General features: G+C 43.9%; 1 protein-coding gene across 1 annotated transcript; it reads left to right on the forward strand.

Annotated features, from left to right (window-relative positions):
• Positions 1 to 172: 172 nt before the first annotated feature.
• On the forward strand, positions 173 to 10,337 carry LOC119964854 (regulator of G-protein signaling 4-like). Its single transcript, XM_038794915.1, has 5 exons — positions 173 to 284; positions 1,258 to 1,359; positions 2,050 to 2,111; positions 6,854 to 7,020; positions 8,764 to 10,337. The coding sequence occupies exons 1-5, from the start codon at positions 241 to 243 to the stop codon at positions 8,941 to 8,943; spliced, it is 555 nt and encodes a 184-aa protein (XP_038650843.1). The 5' UTR covers positions 173 to 240; the 3' UTR covers positions 8,944 to 10,337.
• Positions 10,338 to 17,826: the final 7,489 nt, after the last annotated feature.

A 17,826-nucleotide genomic window follows, 5' to 3' on the forward strand; every position in this document is an offset into this window, starting at 1 on the left:
ACTTCTGGTAAGAGAAATGAATTATTGCTGCTCACTGCATCATGCTTGTCTGACTATTGACTTTGGCTGTTAATCGTCATCACTGCCGGTTTACTGCAGTGGCTGTCATTGGCCAGCTGTTTGGCACTCGTCCATTGAACACACCATATAAAAAGCCTGTCGCTGTGGAGAGTTGCAACAGAATCCAAAAGACATTGCCGTAGAACCGAAGCGCGTCAACGGAGACAGATTAATAGCAACATGTGCAAAGGACTAGCTGCACTTCCTGCTACTTGCCTAAGAAGGTATGTCTTTATCTATCTGGAGTCCAGCTCTCTTTTTATGCTTATATTTCCAGTGATGTTCTCTTAACATTTAATTTAACCAACTGTAGCTTGAAAAATTGTAACATCTGCGTATTTTATGAGCTTTGTATGACCAGTCGAGTGGGTTTCAAATGAAAAAGGAATGGGAACATTTGTAGCAATCAGTTTGAAATATTGGGTGAATTGCCTAGCTCATTTATGTGAGGAAAAGAGAGGGCGGAATTTAGTTGGGAGCTGCACAGATGCCTGGTTAATAGCTGCTTTATGGTCTGTAAAAATGACAATTTTAAAAGGTAGGGAATTCAGATCAAAAAGGGTTTAGTTCTCTCCATGCGTATATTGATAGCTGTTACTGCTCTAAATTCCTCCAAGCTCTGTTCATGTAAGATAACATTGCACTGTGTATTTTTTGATAGACCCTTTATTAGACATGCGACTGTTCTGACGTGCTCAGTTTCATGAATGCGCTATCAGTTCTTCGAAGGCTTGAATTTAATGAATTAAAATAATTGAAGTGAAAGAATTATTTTTGCACCGACATGGTTGGTGTGTCATGTTTTAATAATAGCTTGGCATTTGCAACAATAAAAGACCAGAATATGGCAATTAAAAAAAAAAAAAATAGCGTTTCCCTTGGAATAGTTTTTTTCCTGTCTGTAGTTAAAGCTACATCTGTCTGATACAGTCACTCCTCCCAACAACAGCCTTTTAGAATAAAGTGGTGCGCCACATTATTTTTAAAAAAATAAACAGATCTGGAAACATGTCTTTATACAGAACAATGTAATATTTATTGTCTAAACAAAGTATCATGTTTTCAGTGGGTTTATTGAAATGTCTTATCACTGAATTCATGGACTTTGATGTTTGTCAGGTTTCAGAGATGTTGGTAATTTTTGCATAATGGCCACCTGCCGCTTTTCCTAATCCCATTTGTATCGATTCCACACAGTGCAAAGGACATGAAGCATCGTCTTGGCTTCTTATTGCCAAAAGCAGAAACATTGAGAGACCACAGCTCGGCATTCATCAAGAAGGACAAAACATCTCACAGGTAATTGTCTCGCTGAAAACAACTCGCATAGCAGTTTTGTGCTGTTCCTTCCCTACCGTAAAATGCATGAATCAATGAGATGAAAAGCAGATTCATCTGTGTTTATTTTTATTTTGTTTTTTGCTTCCGGTTTATCTCAGACTGGCTGTGAGCCCCCATGCTGGTTTCTGTGATCACAAAGCAAGCCATCTGTAGTCCTGCATTGCTCCACTATTTCACAGCACTCTTTGATCTCCCTTGGCTAGCTCTTATCCAGCCACAAATCCATGCCTCCAACCCCAGTAGAAAGTCAAGTGGGTTGATTTTAATCGTGTTGCTGGAAAATCAGTAGAAAGATCAGATAATAAACTCCTGATGGGGTGGAGTTCAGGTTTTAATCTCACCCACTCCCACACTCCATCTCCCAATGGAAGTTGTTGAGTTCACTGGTGACATAATACCCCTCATATACAATGTGGGATTGGCACATTTTGTAGAATGTTCTCTGCAGATATAAGGGGTAGATAAATACATGATAATTCCTGTTCAACATTCCCAAGCGAATCCTATTTAAGCTATGGGTTTGCTTTTACTTAATGCAGCCACTTCACCAGCAATGGTCAGTTGGATGCAACCCGCTGGTCCATAGTGTGAAAAGGCATCTGCTGGTGTGTTCTAATTGATCTATTCTCTTTTTCTTTCTCTGATTAGACTCAGCAATGAAGAGGTTAAGAAATGGGGTGAATCTTTGCTACAACTAATGTCACATAAACGTAAGTAGTTTTTTAAGAATCACATTTGCTTCAATATTCATCAATATGTAGTTTTAGAGAACTTGCTTCAAAACAAAGTCCTGGCAAATGGGAGCAGCTGGAAGATTCATCTCAATAAATTGATGTTTGCGCCATTAGGTTCTGAATCATTGTCAGCAAAGTCCTTAATAACCTGTGATTAGTCCAGTAACTAATTTCCAATGGTTAACATCGCACTATACAAACCTTTTCAGAAATCAACAGTCTTTGTGCAAAGCCATTACTATCGAAAAGCTTCTCTCTAGTAATCATCCAAAGTCTCAATGGCATGTAGTTATTAAAAATAATGATCATATGTCTCCATTTAAAACTTGTATTCAACCGTTACAAAAAAATATTCAAACCATTCAGAATTAGTGGTAATAAAAATGATCCAGTTTCACCCCTTGGTTGTCAACGTTAGAGTTTAAAATTAATTGTCCTTTTTATGTGGCCTCTAGTGCTGTCCACTGAGGTTATTAATGTATATCACTGCCATTATTGAGGTACCCCATTGGGTTTTTTAATAGGTTTATTCCACTGGGGCTATCAAGGTAAGGGACTGAAGTTATAAGGCATATTCCATTGAGATTAATACAATAATTCACTGGATTTAACAATGTTCTGAGGCGGTTATTGAGGTACATCCATCTTACTCACGAAAGGTGATTTCTTGATGTGGTTAAGGGGTTGTCAATCTGTGAATACTTAGGATACACCTATGGCACAATGGTTTGCACTGCTGCCTCACAGCGCTAGGGACCTGGGTTCAATTCCACCCTTGCATGACTGTCGGTATGGAGTTTGCACTTTCTCCCCATGTCTGTGTGGGATTCCTCCTACAATCCAAAGATGTACAGGTCAGGAGACAGGGAGGGAGTGTGGGCCTAGCTAGGGTGCTCTTTCAGAAAGTCGGTGCTGACCTGGTGGGCCACATGGCCTCCTTCTGCACTGTGGGAATTCTTTCAAGAGATTCCTGGTCAGCCAAAGCCATGTTTTTTTTTAATTCTTTCTTCGAATGTGGACGTCGGCTAGCAAGGCCAGCACTTGTTACCCATCCCTAATTGCCCCATTGCTAATTGCCCTTGAAATGAGTGGCCATTTTAGAGGGTAGGTAAAAGTCAACCACATTGCTGTGGGACTGGATTCGCATGTAGGCCAAACCGTAGGTAAAGATGGCGGGTTTCCTTCTCTAAATGTCATTAGCAAACTGCTATTTTTAAAACAACAAATAATGATAGTTTCATGCTCACCATTGCAGAGAAAAGGTTTCAATTGCAGATTTATTGAATTTAATAATTGGATTCAAACCAGCTGCTGTGGTGGGATTTGAACCTGTATGCCCAGGATATTAGCCCAGCCTCTAGATTAGTAATCTGGTGATATAAGGGCAGCACAATGGCGCAGTGGTTAGCACAGCTGCCTCACGGCGCCCGAGGTCCCAGGTTCGAGTCTGGGTCACTGTCGGTGTGGAGTTTGGACATTCCCCCCGTGTTTGCGTGGATTTCGCTCCCACACCCAAAAGATCTGCAGGGTAAGTGGATTGGCCATGTTAAATTGCTCCTTAATCCAACAAAAGAGTAATCTGGCGATATTGCCACAAGCCATCATGGCCCCAATAACTCCATAATCTCCCCATATTAAAAGGTTCCACATGTAAATTCTGGCTAAAGACTTCATGACAAATGATCCCCCTTGCTTTGAGGGGTAGCTGGAGAGAGAAAATGATCTGATGAGAGTTCTCAAAATACTCTGTAGGATTTGAATCAAAATGGTTTCTGAGAAAACCGGCCTGCATTCAGAAACAGGACAAGCGTACATTAATGTATTTTCAGCGTAACTGTTTGTTGAGACAAAAAAACTACATTAATCCACAGATATGCTTGTAATAAGTGGGGTCGATTTATACCAACATAGAGAGTGAAGTTCAAAAATAGCCTTGGGGGGGGGGGGAAAGAAATCAATTACTCAGATCGACACCCAGATGTTCAAGGGGCTGGTTTAGCACAGGGCTAAAGAGGTGGCTTTTAAAGCAGACCAAGGCAGGCCAGCAGCATAGTTCAATTCCCGTACCAGCCTCCCCGAACAGGCGCCGGAATGTGGTGACTAGGGGCTTTTCACAGTAACTTCATACTTGTGACAATAAGTGATTTTCAGTTCATTTATTTAGGTATGAATTTATATTCTCAGTTAATCTGGCACTGTGTTTATCATCAAGTTAACAACCTAATTCCAGAAAGGAAAGAACTCTGGCAAGAAGAGGATGTTTAAAAGTGCTGTCAATAAAGGAAAAGATTCTCTCCATTCCTCCCTGAATGGAAGTGGGTAGGCTGAATTTTCCCGCCCACTGGAGATGAGCTGGGACGGCCAGCAGTGTGGTAGGGACGGCAACATCCTCCTGCTGCCAAGCCGCACTGCCAGTGGTGCCCAATTGAGCCAATTAAGGGCCACTCAGTAGCCCTGGCCATTTTGCGCACACCACCATATGGGGAATCTGCCACTCAAACCCTGGCAGCCTCACGGTTGTTTTGTGGGTGTGGCCCTCCCTAATGGATAGTCACTGTCCCACAGAAGGGTCCCTGGCTGCATTGATTACCCTGGGCCTGCATGCCAATGATGAACCACGACATGACCGTCTCTACAGCCTAGCCCCGGCTTCGTCAAAGGAAATGACACATCTTTGAGAGTGTGTTGGCATACAGGTACACACGCTCCCTTGGGATGTAGTCCCAGCAATGACCATTGCCAGGAGTGGCGCTGATCAGGTTGCTGAGATGCTGGCATCTGATTGGGCTGGTGGTTCCCGGGGGCTGCCCATTGTCCTCAACTGGAATACAGCCCCAGTGGAGGCCTGATTATTGGACACCGCGGCCCTTGTGCCTCATCACCCTCTGAAGCATATTCGGCTCCAGCTTTGGGACTTAGCAGTTTGAGTTTTAACTCCTTCATAAAATTCAGCCCAGTAAATGGGATCTTCTCCCACCGGTTTATATGCCTGACCCAAAAAGCCACACAAAATCAAAGTCAGGCTGTTTCTGCAGTCACTTATCCTTGCGGGCATACCATTGCCTCAAGCTAGTCATCAGCTTGAATCGGGCATGTGCATTTTGCCAGAGGTCTCTGGAAAGTGGTAAATTTGGCTTCTGCTTTCTAACTGGAGACCCTGGGACCAAGTTTTGTGAACCCAATACTGTCTGAGCTGAGATTGGTAAAGCCACAATAACCCAGCCAGGAGGTTTCCCCTGCTGTTAACTTGCTCACTCGATGCATCTCCCCACTGAGTCCCTGGTTGGTATTTAAGAGGCCCTGTTTTTCTAGTGGGAGGTCTGGTTTTTCTCTCCTCTAGCTGTAAAAAAAAAAAGTTTGTCAAATGCTTTATCTTTAAAAGACGGTGTCCCTTTAAGGATGCTGATGACCATTTTTACTCAGTCAGGGATGTAAAATCTGAGTCATATCTTATTTTTAAACTGTTATCTGGACTTTCCCATTGTACAACATTGGTTCATCTGCTGACAAGTTTCAGCTGTCACTTCAAAGCGAAGCCTCGGCCCTCCCTTCCCTCACTGACTGAAAGAGGTGGGATGCAATGTTTCATTTGGCAATCCCAAGTTCAGTCACCAGAGAGCCCCACACAATCCCTGTGCCAATGAACGACCTTCTCATGCTCCAGACTTGATGTACGTGTAAGCAGTCAGCTCTGGAGGCTGAGGCAGGGTGCTTGTTTGTGTTGTCAGCTGTCTGATTGTCAAGGGCCATGTGGCAGAAGCTACATCACATCTGGTTAACTAGCCTCCTGGGATTTTAATGTCAGTCACAGAACAGCCAGCTTTAATTCCCAACAATCTATTCAGAGGCACAGTCACTGAGGGTCACTTACTGCTCATTACTTTTTGGACAGAACCTACCAACTAGTTACGTTCATGTGTACCGTGCATCATGAGTTATTTGAGTGCAAACGAGTGCCAAGCCCTGATGTGCTTTCATGTTAGTTCTGCAGCCCTCCATTCAAGGCTGCCATTAATCATCCAGAACAATTGCAGCCACAAGTGAACGTGAATAAAGACCAGTTCCAGCAGGCTGTTTTTGTTTTAAGAAAGCTTAAAATTGCTGTGTTTTTTTTCTACTACTGCTTCAAATCTTCCTTGTGCAGTGGAGATGCTAGCAGTAAATAGATGGATTCAGTGACCTTTTTGTTTGATAGGGAAACAGTAGGTTATGTGCGAAGAAAGTACCATTTCACTATAGCTTGTGATCCTTTCTAACCAAAGACATGAGACAAACAAAGTTGCTCGCTTTAGTTGTTGCTTTGTACAATGGGCTGCTGATAATCTGGCACCCTAGTTCCTCAAATGCTATGATTGGAACAAACCAGTTTGAAACTGACAAGTTGGGGTAGATTTTGACTTTGTGCGATAGTATCAGAGGGCAAGTAGCAAATGTGTTGCTTCACCTCACACTTGAAGGTGGAAATTACTGTGGTAGTTGATATCACTGTATCAAATTGTCCTCTCTGCTCCCTCAACTGAAGTGTTACCCCATTTTAACATAATTGAGTTTACACTTCAGTCAAAATAAAGCGTTATTTGATGCAAGTTCATCAAGCATTTATGCAATAAGACTGCCACCTGTAATCACTACCCTCTACTTGTCCACTAATAGCTGGTAAATTGTCTTATTTGTTTCTGCTAACTTATGAGGCTTCTCATTTTCTTTTCCTCCCTCAGATGGCCTGGTTGCATTCACTGAATTTCTCCAGTCCGAGTACAGCGAGGAAAATATCAGGTTCTGGCTAGCATGCGAGGAGTACAGAAAATGCAAGTCACCTGCAAAACTGGCTTCCAAGGCAAAGAAGATTTTCAACGAATACATTGCAGTTGAGGCTCCTAGAGAAGTAAGTCTGCAATCATTTTTGTTGGCTAAAAATCTCAAGGCAGATGGTGACCAAGGGAGTTGATCAGTTATGAACAAATTGAATGACCGAGCTGACTCAAGGGATGGAATAGCCCACTCTTGTCCTTGATATTTACTTGTTCCTAGAAAACATGTGGCCGAAGATGTAGGCCCAATTAATTAAGCCTTGGCCCTCTTCTCTATTGTGGAGGTGGGATCCGATATTTTCCCCTCCCCAATATGTGTTTTAGAATGAAGAAGGATTTATACACACTAAATCCTCAGGAAGTTCCAAAGCATTTCACAACTAGTTAATTACTGTTGGAGTGAAGTTGCTGTTGCAATAGAGGTAAATGCAGCAGCCATTTTGCACACAGCAAGGCTCCACAAACAGGAAATGTGGTAAGTAACCAGATAACTGGTTTTGATTACGTTGATTGAGGGAAGGATTTTGGCAAGGATACCAGGGAAAACTTCATCAAATAGTATCCTGGGATCTTTTACATCCATCTAAAGAGATGGAGCCTCAGTTTAACTTTGCATCCAAAAGTACCTCTCTCAACAATGCATCACTCCCTCAATATTGCATTGGGGTGTCAACCTGGATTATAAACTCAAAACATGGCGTGGATCTCGAGCATTTTAACACTATGAGGAAAATTATTTTTTCCTTTAATTTTTTGGTGAGGCACATTGACTCAATTTTCTATTTAAAAGAAAACCACCTCTAATCTGCCTCAGAAATGTGACTTAACCCAGTTTCAGAAGAACAATTCTCAACATCGGGTGAGCTTTTCTGGTCTCCCTGAGATGTGTTTTTCGGCGGCTTAGAACTTAGAACAGTACAGCACAGAACAGGCCCTTCAGCCCTCGATGTTGTGCCGAGCAATGATCACCCTACTTAAACCCACGTAACCCGTAACCCAACAATCCCCCCATTAACCTTACACTACGGGCAATTTAGCATGGCCAATCCACCTAACCCGCACATCTTTGGACTGTGGGAGGAAACCGGAGCACCCGGAGGAAACCCACGCACACACAGGGAGGACGTGCAGACTCCACACAGACAGTGACCCAGCCGGGAATCGAACCTGGGACCCTGGAGCTGTGAAGCATTGATGCTAACCACCATGCTACCGTGAGGCCCCAAGTTTATAATCCAGGCGGCAGGTGGAGGACCCGCCACTGTCAATGGGATTTCGCTTTGAATCCACCCTATGCCACCCATGTTTTTCCATCACTTATGCCAGACATTTGTATGGGCTGTAGGAATAAGATTGTCAGTTTAGTGTCCAGTTGCATGCGGTCTTGTGTTGTGTACTTGTGTCCAGCAAGGATTGGCCACAGGGCAAACAAGAGACAGATGGTGAAGCATTCACAAAGTGGACCATTTTATTCAACTCATGAGATTAATTTAAAATGCAGGTTGAGGAGGTAACAGAACATTGTGCCACCTAGAGTATTATTCTTCCCCCAAAAATGCCAGCCAATAATCTACCATTAAAATAATGTTATAGCTATATTTAAAGATGATTGAATGGCCACTGCTGTTTGTAGCTTTTATTGTCCACAATTTTTATTGTTTGTTAAATTATGAAAAAATTGCAAAGATAACTTTGCAATTATAATATAGCAGAGTAACAAAACTTGCCAGTAAAAATGTCCTTTTGCCTCTCAGTTCTAAATAACAATGTAGAATTAGTATTGTGGTATTGACAGAGTTTGCCTTTTGCATTTTCAGGTGAACTTGGAACCTCAGGTCAGAGAAAAGACCAGCGAGAATATCCTTGAACCAACTTCCGCTTGCTTTGACGAAGCACAGAGCAAGATCCAAACCTTGATGCAGAGAGACTCTTACCCCAGGTTCCTCAAGTCAAAGGTCTACTTGGATCTATTGAACCAAACTCAAGCAAGAAGTTAACAAAAGGGCAAAGCACAAAGGCCTTTGATGTCGGACCCACAGCACTCACATACTTAGTTTACCAGGAATATCAAGACAAAGTTGTTGATTTCATGATGATAATGTCAGAATACTTATTAGGTCATGTTTAAAGTAAAGGTCCAAACTCTAATTGCCGCAGATAGTTATTGCAAATAAATTTGACCAATAGAGCACTTTAGTCCCCTGAGAATGCACTGGAATTAGGCAGAGCAGAGTGTTGTCACAGATATCAGGACATATGAACAAGTTAGCTTACTCAATAAAACACATGATGGTTTTTACATTTTATTTTCCAGTAGGTCTAAATATTAGTTTTTTTACTATTTATTTATCATATGTATTCACTGACATAAAACCTATACTACTATATGTGTTTTTAAACAAAAGATTGTGTTGTACCTTCAGGAGTCTGGATCATTCTTTTACTTCTACTGTAGAACAGATTGAATAACTACTGTAGAACAGATTGAATAAGTAATGAAATGCATAGGTTAGTTGCATTCCAAACAGTGCCATATTGAAAGACCAAAGACAGCAGGTTCATGCACCATCTCATCTTGGATATATGATTTATTCATGATTCCAACCCCCCCCTCCCCCATCCCGCCCCACCGGTTCTGAACAGCACTATATGAGCATCTTTGATACATGAACTGCAAACATTTAACAAGAAGGCTCACCAATCTCTCAATGTTTTTAAAAATGCAGGCAAATAGTTGTTTCCCAGATATATTTACCATTAAAATATTGAATTGTACACATTATAGCAAGACAGCTGACCACATTGATTGATTCTTTCTCAGTTGAAAGACATTGATAAAATTCTTTGAGAAATGCACACGACACTGTCCAGAAATCATTCCATAATATTTTACATTCAACCTACTGAAATCCATTTTCAATGTTTTGAAATGTGTTTATACCACAGTGTAAGAGTCTTCAGCTTGCCATAAATGTGTGGCTAGTGTCTTAAATTTGTGAAATATTATTATTAAAATATTCCACAGAAAGAACACTCTTTTTTGTTCTATGTGTTTGTCAAGAATATACTTGTGTATGCTGAAGTCAAATGTGGAGTGTAATGTTATCTGAGAATAATTTATTGATTTTATGATTAATGTGAAAGTTTAATTATTTTTATATACATAAATTCCAGTATTGTTGAATCCTGAGTATATCTGAATTACTATGACTGGCTGCAATGTGATGTACTTATGGGAAAAATACTGACAGTACTCTTTTTAAGTTTAATTTCAGATGTAGAGTTATTGTAAGAGCCACTATTGTTCCTATATATTTATTGCCTAAATTATAGTGTGGACTGGAGATTTCTTTTTGTTTTGAATACACAAATAAATTATGTTTCATACTGACCTACTTGTTGTTATTTTAACTGACAACTCAAATTCCTGACATGTGGAACAATGACTTGTCTTAACCTGAGTTGTAATTTTATTCCAAACTTCTCTCTCTTGCTGAAAGTGGTGACATAGAACATAGAAAATACAGTGCAGAATGAGGCTATTTGGCCCATCGAGTCTGCACCGGCCCACTTAAGCCCTCATTTCCACCCTACCCTGTAACTCATTAATTTCTCCTAACCTTTTTGGGCACTAAGGGCAATTTAGAATGGCCAATTCACCTAACCTGCATGTCTTTGGACTGTGAGAGGAAACCGAATCACATGGAGGAAACCCACGCAGACATGGAGAGAGCATGCAGACTCCGCACAGACAGTGACCCAGTGGGGAATCGAACCACAGTGCTATCCACTTGTGCTACTGTGTTGCCCATTTGTTGGTATGATTCACTGAACGTGAGGAAAGATGGGAGACAAACGAAGAGAAAGATGATAAGAGAAAGGGAATGAAACCCAGAAGAGTGAAGGGGATAGAGAGACAGGTAGAGAGTAAGGAAGGCAGAAAGAATAGGGCTAATTTTAACTTAGCCAAAGTGAGGGAGGAGGAAATCCCTCAACAACCCACTGATGATTTGGCCAACTATGCAGTTATGAAGCAGCAATAGCCTCCAGGTGACATTGGTATATTTACTGTGCTGTTTGTATTAGTGATGGGGCTGGCACCGTTCTGGATAGGGCACAGAACAGGACATCCCAGACACCCACCAGTTTTCGGTGACAGCCTCTTTTCATAATGCCACAGTGCAAGGATTGATTCAAACCCAACGAGCCACATAAGGTTGTTGAACATTTTTGGCACTGCAGTGCTCTCAAATCTTTCTCCTGGCATGTTACAAACACTTTCTGGTGACTCTGCATCCACTTCGCAGCCCAGTAATTTCAGCGCAGGTCAAGAGTGTAATGGAGCACTGTCCAGTTGCCTGGTCAAGTGCAGCTCCAACAACACTCAAGATGCTCAGCACCATCCAGGACAAAGCAGCTCGCTTGTTCAGCATCTCATCCACCTTCATAAGCATTTATTCCCTCTTCCACAGGTGGACAATGGGTGCAGTATGTACCAACACTGCAGCAACTTGCCAAGACTTCCTCGACAGTACCTACCAAACCCTGATCTCTATATCTAGAAGGATAGGGGCCATCTCAAAATGGGGGTCACATGAGTAGAATTCCATAGCAGAAGAGCTGCTTTCTTTGACAGAATAGATAGTGTTGTAACCCACATCAGGCCCACGTGAACAGGTCAATTGGTGCTCCGTGAATCTTGTGGAGTATGAGCTTCCCTGCTAAGAGGCAGATCTCCTTCATCAGCAGGAGATGAAACTAGACAATAAAACCTGGCCCAACTGTGAGCCGGTCACTGGAAGTCCTTTCTGGAACCTGTGTATATAGTATTTCAAAACCTCTTTAAATAAACCTTTCATTCCCAATGCTTCCCGTGTGGCTGCTTCTGTGAACTTCAACGCTGGTGATGAGGATTAAGTAGAGCTGCAGACGGCGCCATTTCCGCTGTACCCGGCTGCCTCCCCACAGACTTATGGGGGTTGATTCACCTGCCGTTGCGATGCCGCACTTTGGGAAGCTGGATGCATTTGTGAAGATTGGTCACAATATGTTGAGCGGATGTGCTACTTTGTTCGGGCCAACGCCATTCTCAGAGATGAGTGAGAGGCCATAATCCTCTTGATGGCCTGTGGGGTGTCCACCTTTAGTGTGATTAAAAGTCTACCACCGCCCTGGATTTGAAGTTGTTCACAGATCTGGTGGCACTTGTAGTGAATCATTTCAACCCCAAGCCATCGGTCATCATCCAGCGCTACCACTTCAATGCAGCCAAGTGGACCCCTGGGAAGTAACGGAATTCTTGGTGTGTCTCAGGAAGCTTGCAGAATTCTGTGGATATTGCAATGCCCTCTTTGAGATGTTGCGGGATAGATTGGTCTGCGGTCTGCTTAATGCGACATCCCAGTGAAAATTGCTCGGCTAGCCTCAGCTAGACCTCAAAAGGGCTGTGGAAATCGCCCCATTGTGGGAAAGCACAGAGCAGGGTGTACAGGAATTGTAAGTGATGTAAGTCCTCAGCATTGGATGAGCCCCTCTCCGGAGAATGGTAACCCCTGCCAGTTCTCTGCCTTGGGCAGCAGCCTGCCAGAGGTCACGCCAGTGGCCTAGGAATCCGACAACCAGGCGGGTACTCAAAACAAAATAGGAGTGGTTGTGGGGGGTTTGCCGCAGGAGGAAGCATTCGCTGAGGCAAAAAAGGTGCTGACTCACTTTGACCCCGCCAAACCGCTCTCTGTCACCTGAATCGACTCATAGTACGGCGTCAGTACCTTGTTGTCTCATCAGATGGCTGATGGCACGGAGTGTCTGATTACTTTCGTGTCGATGATGCTGGCTGTGGCTAAGTGTAATAATGCTCAGATTGTTATGGAGGCTCTGGCCCGGCCCTTGCCATAAGGAATTTTCACCAGGGCGTCCATGGGCATCGGTTCATGGTATTGACCGATCATAAGTCGCTGCTGGAGTTGTTCAAAGAGGAGAGGTGCCAACCCACCTATAGCTTGGTCATAATTCAACAATGGGCCCTCTTATAGGCAGTATAAGAATACCCGCTGGAATACTGCCCTGGGACGCAAATCGCGATTGCAGATGCGTTGAGTAGGCTTTCGCTTCTGACAAGACAGCAGACGCTCTCGAGAACCGACAGGTCGTCACTACGATGCATTTTATGGACATATTACTGGTCATGGTGACCCGGGTATACGCACAGGCACAGACTGACCCCTTGTTATCCAAGGTTCCTCATATCATGTTTTATGGGGCCCAGCATCGCACCCTTCCCAATTAACTGAAAGCTTTTACCTCAAGGATCGCTGAGTTCAGCGTGCAGGATGGTAAACTTTGGGATACACGCGTGGCGGTCCCGCACAAGACAAAAGCCCCCATTTTGGCAGATCTCCCGAATGGACCCTCCGGCATGTCTAAGATGAAGATGGTGAGTGAATTTGCATATGGTCGCCGGGGTTGGACACGGAGATTGAGCGGCTCACCCAACAGTGCAAAGTGTACCTGGAGCAGCAGGAGCTCCCACCTGAAGCACTGCTTCATCCCTGGGAGTGGCCGGGTTGGCCATGGGTCCGTCTCCATGCCGAATTTGCCGGCCTTTTCAGGAGCCCATGCTCTTTTTCTTCATCAACACATCACTCGGAAGAGCCGGACGGTCACAGGATGTCATCGACGACTTCAAGGGCGATCGTCAAGAAGCCCAGGCTCTCATTTAGCACTTATGGGTTACTGGTCACCAACAACAGAACACCGTTTACTAGTGCGGAGTTCATAAAATTCATGCGGACAAATTAAGTGCGCACCGCCCCGTATCAGCCTGCTTCAAATGATTTGGCCAAAAGAGCAGTCCAGACATCCAAGCGTGGCATGAACAAACAGACATTGGGGTCCCTTGACCCACGTTTGGCGTGCATGCTTTTTTGCTATCGCTCCACACCACACGCACTACTGCCGTGGCACTGGCAGAACTTCTCATGGGACGTCGGCTTCAAAATCACTTCAACCTGGCATTGCCGGCCATCAGCGGGAAAGTTTGCCGAGGGCAGGAGCAGTTGGTGGGTCACCCTGCCAAGCATGCGCCTTCTCGATGGTTCATGCCGGGTAACACGGTTCACGTGCGCAACTTGTAATTAAAAATATGGAAAGATGTGTCATTTGAAACATGGAAGTCTGGCAATACCTGATTTAAGAAACATGAGAAGATACAGGGAAAGATCCCATGAAGGGTTAATTGCAGCTGCAAAGAGCAGGAATATAAAATGCAGATTCCTTCTCCTAAACAAACAAACAGGATTTTTGTATGAAGCTAAAAACAATGGCTCACACCTTCATTGAAACTAACCATCTTAGTAAGCATCTGGAAAAGCATGGATGAGGGTTTCAGTTGAGTTAGGTGATAAATGTAAACCTTTCAAGTTATAACCAAGTGGATTTTTAGCATTACGCTAAAAACAATGATTCACACCTTCATTGAAGTAAAATCAGCAGATGGAAAAGAATGACTAGGGGGCCAAATATATAGGTGTGAAATTCTGCTAACACCAGGTAAATTAAAAGAAAACTGGAGACTATCAGTCTACGAGAAACATAATTTAAAGCCAAAATCAAAGTCAGAATTATGAGCTGGGGACACAATTGGAAAATAAAACTATAGAAATGACAGGAATTAAAAGTAACACCTCTTGAAACCAAAGCATTTTTGAATATTACAAAGGAACTTTGAACATCACAAAGGACGAATGTAATCAGATCTATGAGCTGAGGTCATGCCCAAAATGAATACTTAGCCGTGTTTGAAAAATTCAGATTAAAGGTACCTTTTACAATCCAAGTGAAATAAAAGTTACTTTACAATAAAGTCATAAAAACTTAATAACTGTTCGAAAGATATATAAAGCCTGAGAAAGGGGACAGAAGATTAGGAAGTCCAGGAGAGAGGGAGAGAAGCAGAGAAGGAACAAGAGAAGCAAGCATAATCAGCTTACAGTCAGCTCGGTCATGGGAAAGGGACAGAGCCAAGTAGCCGAGCTAAAACAGCAAATACATCTAAGGAAGACCAGAATTTAAAGAGGAGGCAGAGTCAGCTCAGAGTCAGCTCTCACAGCTCGGTACATGGGAAAGATAAGACATAGCAACTGAGCTAACCAGCGAATACATCTAAAGAAGACCAGACTTTAAAGAAGATTGATTGACATTTAGAATGTCGGCACTTTTTGGTATAGGGGGACTTCTAAAAATAGTGGTGAGTTTCAACAACAAACTTCAGTGGTTTCCTGGCACCATCGTTCGGCAAACCGGGCCAGTATCTACTGGATCCATATGCAGGACCAGGAATCAAATAGGCACTTCGATTAACTCTGCAGTAGGATCCCCGTGATATGCGACCCTCTTTTGGAGTAGCCATGGCCATCCCCAACATCCTGGGCACGGTGACTGAAAGGCACCGTCCCACGGGGGAGTTGACGCCTCATGCAAGATGCCGAGGATTCCGACAATGAGTCTCCCATTGGCCAACTGCCGACTGTGGTCCCACCGCGACGTTCGACAAGGAAACGTTGGCCGTCTTCTACTTGGGAGCTGGGGTGTGCTCACACAATTGACAATGCCAGCTCCCTATTAGCAATAGCCTTCAGCTGTGTAGCCAGAGGTTTCCACGGTCAGAGGGAGTTAAAGTGACCTGCACCATTTTAGCAAGGACAAGGCTCTGTCCTGAGGATGCTCTGGGGGATCGAAGGGCAGCAGCTAAGATTGCCTCTGGTATGGGTGTACATGATCTGGGCCCTGCGCTGATAATGTCAAAGATACAGCCGCAAGCTAAGGGGTGGAGAGCTCTCCCTCCTCCTCCTTTGTCAGATGTGTTTTTGGACTTTTTTTGGAGGAACATTTTTGGAGGAATGTTGTAACTTACGCGAGACCCATTGGGCCGGGATGATTAGGTACCCTGTGAGTCTCATGGAGTATGAGCTTCCCTGTAAGCTTCCCCATAAGGTACGGAGCCCCCTCATCAGTGGGAAATGAAACCAGACTATAAAAACCCATACTGAGTGTGAGCTGGACATGGGAAGTCCCCTCTGGGACCTGTGTACATAATGAGCGCGATCTAACATCCGTGTCACGCCGGTCACAAATCCACGCAAGCTTGTTAAATCCAAAATTGGGAACCATGTCAGGTGCGATTGGTTTCCGATCTAATTGGCCCGCTCCTGTTTGCGAGATACGGGTCCTGTCGTGATGTGGCGAGAAACCAATAATTTGTTTTATTTATCCGTGGGACGTGGGCATCGCAGGCTGTGCCAGCATTTATTGTCCATCTCTAATTGCCCTTGAGGGGGAAGTTAAGAATCAACCACATTGCTGTGGCTCTGGAGTCACATGTAGGCCAGACCAGGTAAGGATGGCAAATTTCCTTCCCTGAAAGGACATTAGTGAACCAGATGGGTTTTTGCAACAATCAACAACGGTTTCATGGTCATCATTAGTCTTTTAATTCTAGATTTTTATTGAATTGAAATTTCAACCTCTGCAGTGGTGGGATTCGACCCCAGATTCCCGAGCATTATCCTGGGTTTCTGGTTTCTAGTCCAGTGACAATACCACTATGCCACCGCCTCCCCAATAATAAAAGGTTCTTTTTCGGAATGGCAACCGGTGACAAGTGGTGTCCCGCAGGGTTCAGTGTTGGGGCCACAGCTGTTCTCTTTATATATTAACGATCTAGATGACGGGACTGGGGGCATTCTGGCCAAGTTTGCCGATGATACAAAGATAGGTGGAGGGGCAGGTAGTATTGAGGAGGTGGGGAGGCTGCAGAAAGATTTAGACAGTTTAGGAGAATGGTCCAAGAAGTGGCTGATGAAATTCAACGTGGGCAAGTGCGAGGTCTTGCACTTTGGAAAAAAGAATAGAGGCATGGACTATTTTCTAAACGGTGACAAAATTCATAATGCTAAAGTGCAAAGGGACTTGGGAGTCCTAGTCCAGGATTCTCTAAAGGTAAACTTGCAGGTTGAGTCCGTAATTAAGAAAGCAAATGTAATGTTGTCATTTATCTCAAGAGGCTTGGAATATAAAAGCAGGGATGTACTTCTGAGGCTTTATAAAGCACTAGTTAGGCCCCATTTAGAATACTGTGAGCAATTTTGGGCCCCACACCTCAGGAAGGACATACTGGCACTGGAGCGGGTCCAGCGGAGATTCACACGGATGATCCCAGGAATGGTAGGCCTAACATACGATGAACGTCTGAGGATCGTGGGATTATATTCATTGGAGTTTAGGAGGTTGAGGGGAGATCTAATAGAAACTTACAAGATAATGAATGGCTTGGATAGGATGGACGTAGGGAAGTTGTTTCCATTAGCAGGGGAGACTAGGACGCGGGGGCACAGCCTTAGAATAAAAGGGAGTCACTTTAGAACAGAGATGAGGAGAAATTTCTTCAGCCAGAGAGTGGTAGGTCTGTGGAATTCATTGCCACAGAGGGCGGTGGAGGCCGGGACATTGAGTGTTTTTAAGACAGAAATTGATAAATTCTTGATTTCTCGAGGAATTAAGGGCTATGGGGAGAGAGCGGGTAAATGGAGTTGAAATCAACCATGATTGAATGGTGGAGTGGACTCGATGGGCCGAATGGCCTTACTTCCGCTCCTATGTCTTATGGTCTTATCATCAATTGAGGCCAAACCTGTGTCTGAGACACATTCCTTAGTGACTGGGACATGATCTGGAGTGCCTCGGCAATGCCCACCTGAGATTGGGACATGCTCTGCAGCGCCGTGGCATGGTCCACCTGTGACTGGGAGACGTTCACCAGCGACTGGGAGATGCGGTCGAGGTCAGTCATGGCCGTCACTGGCTGAGCAATGCCTTGGACACAC

Source organism: Scyliorhinus canicula, chromosome 4 (assembly GCF_902713615.1).
Source record: "Scyliorhinus canicula chromosome 4, sScyCan1.1, whole genome shotgun sequence".
In the NCBI taxonomy this organism is placed as follows: Eukaryota; Metazoa; Chordata; class Chondrichthyes; order Carcharhiniformes; family Scyliorhinidae; genus Scyliorhinus; species Scyliorhinus canicula.

What these genes read in the sequence shown, in the direction of transcription:
- LOC119964854 (XM_038794915.1), top strand. Translation starts at nt 241, where the DNA reads ATGTGCAAAGGACTAGCTGCACTTCCTGCTACTTGCCTAAGAAG. An exon ending in CCTGCTACTTGCCTAAGAAG is followed by an intron (nt 285 to 1,257) that starts GTATGTCTTTAT and finishes GATTCCACACAG; the next exon opens with TGCAAAGGACATGAAGCATC. An exon ending in AAGGACAAAACATCTCACAG is followed by an intron (nt 1,360 to 2,049) that starts GTAATTGTCTCG and finishes TTCTCTGATTAG; the next exon opens with ACTCAGCAATGAAGAGGTTA.